The 9,912-nt window shown below is 36.5% G+C and overlaps 1 protein-coding gene and 1 pseudogene across 1 annotated transcript in view; both read right to left on the bottom strand.

Moving 5' to 3' along the window:
* Positions 1 to 2,130: 2,130 nt before the first annotated feature.
* LOC107697910 (calcium/calmodulin-dependent protein kinase II inhibitor 2-like) lies at positions 2,131 to 5,939 on the bottom strand (annotated as a pseudogene).
* Positions 5,940 to 7,734: 1,795 nt separating this feature from the next.
* The window catches only part of LOC107697830 (mitochondrial ubiquitin ligase activator of NFKB 1-like), a 17,215-nt gene continuing 15,037 nt past the window's right edge, over positions 7,735 to 9,912 (bottom strand). The window contains exon 9 of the mRNA XM_016498682.1: positions 7,735 to 7,942. Coding sequence (XP_016354168.1) covers positions 7,735 to 7,942 — 208 coding nt within the window. The remainder of the gene's footprint in view (positions 7,943 to 9,912) is intronic.

Raw genomic sequence — 9,912 nt, 5'->3', positions numbered from 1 at the left:
AACGCGTTTCATAAAATACAACTACTGGCCAGATTTCCGAGAGGTAAACTAATGTGTTAAAATGCCAAAAACAGCTGTAATTTCCTCAACTTTCTGGCGAGTGTGCTTGAGAAGCACTGAAATGAATGGGCTTCAATACTGGAACTATTGGCTGCTTCATGACACGCTTTACTTCCGCATTCCTCAGTTCCTATGGAAGCCTATGGGAGTGTCGCAACTCTGTTTCTCAACGGCTCTGGGGTCAATCATAACATTCAGATGATGCATTTACTTGTGTAGTTCAGTTTGAAGTCTTCAATACGATGTCTCTGGGACAAAAGCAGCTGCATGAATGTGAACGTTTGGCACAAGAATTAAAACATCAGCAAAAGCACTGACCGCGTATACCCGTCTACAAATGATGTCACAGAATTTACCGGTATTTTGAAACGGATGTGTCAATGGTGCTTTACCGGTAAAAAGACGGAACGTCATTGCTTGTGTGAACAGAGCATTTTTGTATTTACCGGTAAATTAGTTCCGGTCATTTTACTGCAATTTACTGGTATTACTGTGAAAGGGGCTAATGTCTCTCTGATTTTCTCTGACTTATTTGTTCCTCATGGTGCTGTTCAGTTAAAACCAAAATGTGTTTAAAAGTAAATAATTTCAGCAGCATAATGTGGTGTAAGTGTTATAAAGCATGTTCAGAGAAGGAACATCACATTCTTGTTCCTCATGCACTCGGCAGTTTAAAATAAAAATGAAAGTAAAAAAACTGAACTGTTTGTAAAGTTGTTCTAGTTCTTTCTAAATACGTTCGGCTCACTTCTGACTGTAGAGAGAGTTCAGTAATGTGGGAGAGAGAGCAGATACCGTACAGCCTTTCCAAGCAACACAAAGACACTGAGTACTTCACTTTCTTCTTTGCTATTTCCCCTGCAGCCTCATGTTTTCTATATAAACTGATCATTTAAGCTGCTCTGCTTCATTTCCTTTGAGAAAATAGGGTGGAAATGTTGTGAGTAAGTAAACCCAGATCTCATGTTGTCCAAATGGTGCCATTGAAGCTTTTAAGTATAAAGAGAGAATGAACTGCTGTGACATTTCTCTCACCTGATTACCTGCTCATCCAGGGGGTCCTAATGATCTGGTAGAGAAGAACTACTCTTTCATTTCACATGACCAGGTGCTTTCAGCAGAATCTGGACTTAGTGGTTCAGCAAGTTCAGTTGTTAGTAAATAATCCGCTATTAAAGTTTGTAGGTTTAATTGGCTTTTCATAGTGGTGAGGATATAAATCTGAATGTCGAGTCTGAAGATGTTTCTATAGGAAGGTCTACAAGTCTATAAGGAAAGCTTTTCCAGAGATTAAAAGTGGAAATGTAAAACTTTTCATTTAATGACACTACCGTTTAAAAGTTTGGATAAGATTTCTTTTATGGTCACCAAGGCTGCATTTATTTGATCACAAATACAGTAAATATTGTGAAAAATGATTATAGTTTAAAATAACTCTATTCTGTATCAGCATCATTACTCCAGGCTTCAGTGTCACATGATCCTTCAGAAATCATTCTAATATGCTGATTTGCTTCTCAAGAAACATTTCTTATTATCAGTGTTAAAAAGAGTTGAGCTGCTTAGTATTATTGTGTAAACCTTGATACATTTTTCTTTAGGTTTGATGAATTCTAGGGGACAGCATTTACTTAAAATTGTACATAGCATAGTGTAACATAGTTTAAATCTCAAGGTTATATTTAGAAACTTGGTATTTTAACATCTATTTCAGTGTAATGCCTGGCTTTATATACTTTTATTGCAAAAGCATTCATTGTAAACACAATTTTTTGCTCATTATTTACACCGATTTATTTATTAACTTGTATTGAAAGTAGAATATACCTTTTAAGAGCAAGACAAGCAGACTGAAGCACATGCTTCTGGTTAAACAGCTGAAATGCATTCCTCATTATTGACCCGACAACTCAGACTGTTACATCCGAACAGGCCTGTTTAATTGGAAAACATTTGTTTCAGAAATACGCCACGTTACAATTGATAAAACAAGAAAATCAAGGCCGAAGCGCCATCTTCAACAAATGGATGAAATTTCACATAGCGTACAGTGAGGGTGGTGGAGTTCTGTTATATAATCAATTTTTATTGGTCATATATTTCATTGCAAATATAGCCCTGTTTAACAGTATATAATATAAGTGCAACATATACAATATTCAAGAGTCTGAGGTTTGTCATTCAGAGCAACATTACTGTAAATTTATTAGTAGTTCACTGTCACAGAAAGAGGCGTTTGTGCCCGTCTCATGCAAAAAAGCAGTTAAAGCAGTTAAAAAAGCCCTGAAACATATATGAGAGGCAGGCCTGGAAAACTTCACATTACTCGGGTGAACGGAAACACAAGTCGACTGGCATATTTTGCTAAATTTGGGCACAGAAGTGATCAAAATCCATTTGTGACAACCACGTTTGAAAGTGCTACAACTACAACTCAAATAAGCATTTTTTTTTCCTTTTCAGAAATAGCTCTTTGATATGAAAATAAGCTTTTGAACTCTAAGCAGGCTAAGCAGGCAGTTTGCAGCCACATCAAAAATGTACAATATGCAACATGAAAAAATCGATTTAAAAAAAGTAGCCTTTCCTTTCTCATCCTATAAAAAACACCTGCTCACTCTGTCAACTCGGCAAAAGAACAAAAACGTATCCAAGAGATAATAATTAGGATATTTAAAGTGAAAAACACTTTCATTGTGCACAAAAAGATATGGAGAAACCAAGTGCTTAGTCTCACAGCAAATTACACTATGAACGTTGTCGGATTTGTGCTTGTGATATCAATGCATTCCTCTCACAATATAAACTGAATCTGGACCACTACAGACCAACTCCACATGTATTAAACAACACAGGACTTGTTTGTCCAGTGTAGGATGTCACTTTATAAGAAGGGATATGAAACATGCCCTTAAAGAGAGAAAGCAGACCCCCACTTCCTCCATTTGGATGCCCGCAGCAGGACGTTCTCCTCGCCTGCTGCCGCTCCGTGTAATTCAACCCATACTAAGAGGGACTGCAAAGTGCTTTCGACGCAGAATGCACATAACCCACGATTTCCTGCCGCTTTAACAACGTCCTTGTGCGTTACACTCCCGCCGATGACTTCTCTGCCGCGTTGTTCAGGACTTCATCAATTCTGTCGTCTTCTATGACAACTGAAAGAGAAATCACAAGAGATGCCCATGAAGAAATGACAAGACTTTAGGACAAAAATCAGACAGTCAGACTTTGCAAACTGCAAAAAATATACAAAAGAAATTAAAAGAAATTAAGAAATAATGAGTGAAACTGACTAATGTAAATAAAACAGAATGACATGCTATAATTCATTTATTTTAAATATAAATGTTCTAATTCTAGGAAGATTATTAAGTATGTTGTTTGGTATGACCTGATAATACTTGATGGACTAATATTAAATATAATATTTCTACTATTACAATTTTTCAACACTTTTAATTGAACTGCAAAATGTTACAAGGTGATTAAAAAGGTGCTTGCTTTTATTTATTGTTTGTTATCTGTGGAATAAAACAAGATAAAATTCATATAAAATGTAAAAAAGGAAATAAAATAAGAAATAAAAGGAAATATCTAAAAAAAAAAATCTTTATGCAGTTTTTTCATACAATAAAATTCCATGTTGTCCATGACTGTAAAGCTCCAAAAAACACAACAAACCAGCTTAGACTGTAGTGTTTTTTTTTTTTTGGCAGCAGTGAAATTTCACTGATAATGTTCCTGAAGCTAGTTTATATATATACAATAACATTATCAGTGAATAATGACTTATATTGAGCGCCGTTTTTAGGCATAGGTAAACTAGGTGGTCACCTAGGGCGCCATCAGCTGGAGAGGGGGCCAATGAGCGCATATCTGGCACTACATTTCAGCAGTAGTGTGTAAAGGCCTCCCTGAAATATGATTGCCGCCCCCACTGATTCCCCCAACACTATTGGGCTAGAGTTCTGTCAATCTGACGATTCCTATGCCATTGGATCAGAGTAGGCTACTGTAAATTAGTGTCTGACTGTTGCATGTAAATCTTGTGTTTACATGCAACAACAACACCATTAGACCAAAGAGCTCGGTCAATGCTTTAGCAAGGTAACGCTTTTTTAAACCACACAATAAAACTAAATTCAAAGGCCAATTAAAAGACAAAAACAAAAAACAGCTACAGTAAAAAGTGTACAAATCTGTATTTTGTTAGGGGAGAAATCACGCTGTAAAATGAACAGATAGCGTAATATTGCTCAGTGTGTAGCCTATATGTGTATAGAGGCAAAATATAAATGCACACTCTCTTCAGCATTTTATGATGTTAATTTATATTTTATGATGTTTTTATTATATTTTATGATGTTTATGATTTATATTTTGCCTCTACAATACACACCGAGCAATATTACAGTATCTATTCATTGCGCAATGCACTGTTAAATGATCAGTGTGTTTTGTAATTGTCCCATATAAAACTTTCACACACAGAGGGCAGAGCGTCGTACAAAGACCGCACTGAATCGGTATTTAGTTGTATTATTTTCATGTGACTGATCAAGCTTTTATAGCCTATGTAGTTTGCGAAAAAAGGGTTTATAGGTTTGACTGTAATGATAATGCAAAAACTGACACTTGAAATCAACGTTTAAAATAACATCAGACAAAGTAGTCTTTGATACTTAAATATGCATCCAAATGCAAAACATAATAATTATGTAATTATGTCTGAGAACAATTTCTTAGCAACTAGGGATTGCACAAACATAGGCTATATATTTTATATAGGGCCATACAGGCACGTAGCTCCACAATGGTTTTAATTTGAATCCTAATTAACAAATATAATTTGGAAATGTATCATACATATTGATAACTTTCCAAATTATATTTGTATATATTTGTTAATAAGGATTAAAATTAATACCAACAATACCATGTTGCTTTTTAAGATTTGACTGTTTACATTCAGTTTTATGTTATTTTGTATGTAAAATGATCTTGTATAGGAGAGAGGAGGGGGGGGGGGGTTATCGAAGTGTATTTTTTGTTCTTTTTAGACAATTCTTCAATAATAATCCTTTTGTGCTATAGAGAATGCTGATACAGCACCTAAAATGTACAGTTTATGTATATATGGCTCTGTATGTCTATACTTCTACATGTTAAAATTAAAAAATGTTTCTATTAGTCAATTATCCATCTTTTAACTAGACAACGAAACAATTTGCCATTAGATGAAAACTCATTAACTCACAAGCAGGCAAGTAAATGCAAACGCATCACTCTGACATCATCACGTGATGCCATAAATTTGCATATTTAAGACACGGGAATAGTGGAAACGAAGCATTAGTTCGACTGATTAATTATTTTTATTTATTTTTTTAGTTTGTTGAATATCACAATGTTAATATATCTTTTGAGACTAGAAAACGCACTTAGTTTTCTTTCACCTACAGCAACGTAAATACGTAGTTTTCTCACCTCTCTTACTGCGTCCGATCTGTCCGAGTTTCGGAGCTCATTTGTTCTGCGCAGCACTGAAAAAGTTACTGCTGTTGTTCTGCAGGCGACAGGTGAGGGATAGCTGCTCTTCATCTCCATCATCACCATAATGAGAGATGCTCTCATCGTAAGGCAGCACTTCTGACATGATCCCGTTCGCAATAATCGATCACGAGATACGGGAATAATCGATAACTAACGAGCCGCGGGCTCTGCAACCGAACGGCGAGCGAGAATCTCAGCTGTCACGATCAGATGCAGCTGTATTTTACCTTCATACTACGGGAGCCACTTTCACTTTTCCTATCGATGAGCAGGAGTCATTCGGAAAAGCTGAAGTAGATGCAAAACAGGAGCGCGATGCAAAAACACACGCGGACCCTCAGAGAGCAGGGAGACGACACTCAGACTCGGTGCTGCAAGCAGAAGCTCCATCCCCCTCCCTCCACCTCACACCGCTGCCTGCAGCTCTTGGGTGCTGTGGTTTAGTGGTTAAAGATGTCCAAAAGGATGTGGGTTTGAATCCCACTAGGGTTGATTCGTGACTTACCATCATTGCCAACCAGAAGCTTGTCACAATTGTGTCTTTGCACGTGGGTGCTGTGGCTTAGTAGTGAAAGATATTTGAATACGTTTAGGGTCGATTCATGCTGTATAAGCATTTTCCTTGAGTAAGAACTTAAAACATGCATATGGGTGACATGGCTTAGATTGTGGGTTCGAATCCCATGAGGAGAAAGGAATAGTTCACCCAAAAAAGATAAAATGCTGAAAATTTGCTCGCCTTCAGGCCATCCAAGATGAGATAAGTTCGTTTCTTCATCAGAACAGAAAAGAAATTTAAACTTACATCACTTGCACACCAATGGATCCTCTGCAGTGAATGGGTGCCGTCAGAATGAGAGTCCAAACAGCTGATAAAAACATCACAATAATCCACAAGTAATCCACACCACTCCAGTCTCCATCAGTTAATGTCTTTTGATGTTGTGTTTCTGTAAAACTGTGTGTCTGTAAGAAACAAAATGGACTCTCATTCTGACGGCACCCATTCACTGCAGAGGATCCATTGGTGAGCAAGTGATGTAATGCTAAATTTCTCCAAATCTGTTCTGACGAAGAAACAAACTAATCTATATCTTGGATGGCCTGAGGGAGAGTAGATTTTCAGAAATTTGTAATTTTTTTGGTAAACTATTCCTTGAAATGAATAAAAGAATCACCATTGTGCCTTTGAGCAAAACTCATAAGGGAGACTGGCACTGTTCTGTGAAATATGTTTTGGGGGAAAAAAAAACTGGCTACTGCGTTCACCACAACTTTACCATAAAATACAGCGATGATGTGTTTTTACAGAATTACAGGAATTAATATAATAATTGAGCTTAATATATTATGATAATGACTATGTGAGTGACATTTTTAACATTGTTTTTATTAAAATGAATAACAGTTTTATAATGTGTAGTAAAGCTACAATGCAAAAGAAAATATAAAATATAAAGCTAGATTTCTTCTGTAATGCTTTTATTAAGAACATCACCTACCATCATATAATGTTAATGTTAATTCAAAGTCATATTTATATTCATATTCATAGTAATATTCCTAAAGACTTATAACATGATTTATACAGTAGATACTTGAATGATGTAAGTCTATAAAATATTACAATCTAGACATAAATAATTTGTGTCTTAGAAGTTTATGTGATTTTATCAAGCTAGAGAGGTCTTGAATATTTCTGGTGGTTTTAATGGTTTAAAATCATTATGTCGATGGTTATCTCAGTACTAACCAACCCATAGTGATCCTCTAAGATTGAACTGCGATGGTACAGCTAGACAGGTATTTAGCTCCATCTATTGGTCAGATACAGTAGTACATGTGCATTTAATGCAAACTAGAGAAATGTGCATGCTCTTTAATCATTTACATGTTTTATAATATTGTTTGTAAAATATGCATATCTAATATCAAAGCAATAGTTTTTTAATTGCAATTTAGAAAGTCCCATTTAATAAAGATTAAAGCACAGAAAATAACACCACCCCACAGCACTTCTTAACCAGCAGCTTCTAATTAATATGTTTAGAAATGAGTCTGGTTTGAACTCTGACAGACTGCATTATTCTGAACAGCTCCTGTATATGTCTGAACTCCCTAACTCTTCTCCTCAGTTTCCTGCGCAGCACGTAGAGGAAGATGGCGCAGACGGTCAGACCGAACATCACCTTCAAGAGCCTGCAAGAACCACATGCCACTCTCCTGCTTCTTCAGGATGGAGTAAAGAGTGAGGAAGTACCGTATGTCCGGAGGTGGAACACAAACCAGGTTGCTGTCTTGCACCATCTTGCCTACACCAGTCAAGCTGGCAAAATACAGCATTTTGAAAAAGTTATTTTCTAGATGTTCAAGCCATAGAAACAAGCAGAGCAAAAAGAAGCAGTTGCTGACAAGGTTAATGTTTGCACAGTGATAAAGTCAAACATTCCCCTTGTTGTTTTCTATAAAGTTCACATAACCAAGAAAAGACATTTTTAAAACATTTTGAACAAAGAAAGACGGTAGTGTATATTAATTCTTCCGTACAGAAATGTTTTATTTGAGCTGTAATTAATTAATTAATTTAATTAATTATTTAAAACATTTCATAAACTGGATGCTTTGAACGTTCTGAGAACAAAAAAAAGAACCCAAACTTTTAAACAGTAGTGTTCCTACTAGTATATTCATTATGAACTTTAAAGGGGTCATAGGATGCCCATTTTCCACAAGTTGATATGATTCTTTAGGGTCTTAATGAAAAGTCTGTAACATAGTTTGGTTAAAATTTCTCAATGGTAGTGTAAAAAACACCTTTTTTACCCTGTCAAAAACAGCTCTTTTCAGATCAAGCCGTTTTTGTAGCATTTTTCTTTAAATGTTAATGAGCTATGCTGGCCCCGCCCCCTCTTCCGAGCTGCTCTCAGAGAGACTAGCCGTTTTTGTAGCATTTTCCTTTAAATGTTAATGAGCTATGCTGGCCCCGCCCCCTCTTCCGAGCTGCTCTCAGAGAGACTATTTACTTCAGCCGCATTCATTGTGAAACTTGCTAATTAGCACATTATTAGGAAAGGCGATTTGCAAAGATTCATTACAAAACATTATACTCACTTCTTCTGTAGATGAGGCTGGATCACGAATGATTCACGCGAACATAGACGCATTTATGTAGATCGGGGGAGCATTCCCTTCAGAAACAAACGTAATCCACTGCGTCTTCAGCGGCTCAGATGTCGGGAGTAAATGACGACTGCTATGTTCATTATTACATCCAACAACAGAACACCTCAATCGCTTAGGAGTCATTCTTGTCTACATCTGCTCCGGCGGTGAAACAATGGTGGACTGATGACAGCTCACTCAGGGCGGGTCTAAGGTAAGACACCAGTCCAGTCTGTGCTGAAACTCTACTGTCAATCAATCTATCGTGGGAGGGGCCTGTCTGTGTGACGTCACACAGACAGGCATCTGAGATCGGCTCGATTTGAGAAAGGGGAAAACATTTAACCAGATTAAAAAAAAAACACTGGGTGGATTTTTATCATTATAGGGTGGTTGTGTGCACACACTGCCAACACACATTTCAGTTCAAACAACTTGTAAAAGTGCATGTAGCATCCTATGACCCCTTTAAACCCTTATTATTATCATTATACTTTCAATTGTTCTTACATCACTCTTATTTACACTTATTGTTCCATTACATGAGAATGTAACTGCTATGGTGTGATGGTTTGTGTTTTGCATTAAAGGAGGTGGATGACTTCCTTGACTGTGATTGGTTGGTGATAAAATTAAGCAAACAATAAGAATTAAACTCCCATAGATCCTATAGATCCCTTCACACAAAGGGAAAAAGGTATTTAATTAATTAATAGGTCAGTTATCTTCTGTTTGCTCTGCAGAAAACACCTCACAAGTTTCGTGAGTGTGTGCCAAAGAGTGATACTGTATGCAAACATTTCACGATAATTTGCATCACGCTTGATATGAACAGTTTTAATGTGACAACTTGTCTACTGAAATTTGTTTCCTTTTGTTCTGTCTATCTTGGTGTGGATTTCATAGCTTTTTATCTGGATGATACAGTATTGCACTTCCCTGTACAGATGAGGTAACCTGTATAAGTCTTTAGCTACTCGTGTATGCCATTTATAACATAAATATGCTTTACATTTGGTGTTAAAGGGGTCATAGGATGCCCATTTTCCACAAGTTGATATTATTCTTTAGGGTCTTAATGAAAAGTCTGTAAAATAGTTTGGTTAAAATTTCTCAATGGTAGTGTAAAAAACA

The sequence above is a fragment of the Sinocyclocheilus anshuiensis genome, unplaced genomic scaffold (assembly GCF_001515605.1).
Source record: "Sinocyclocheilus anshuiensis isolate Anshui unplaced genomic scaffold, SAMN03320099.WGS_v1.1 scaffold78, whole genome shotgun sequence".
NCBI lineage: Eukaryota > Metazoa > Chordata > Actinopteri > Cypriniformes > Cyprinidae > Sinocyclocheilus > Sinocyclocheilus anshuiensis.
Note: the sequence above shows the minus strand (reverse complement) of the source record. Positions and strands in the feature narration are given on the sequence as shown.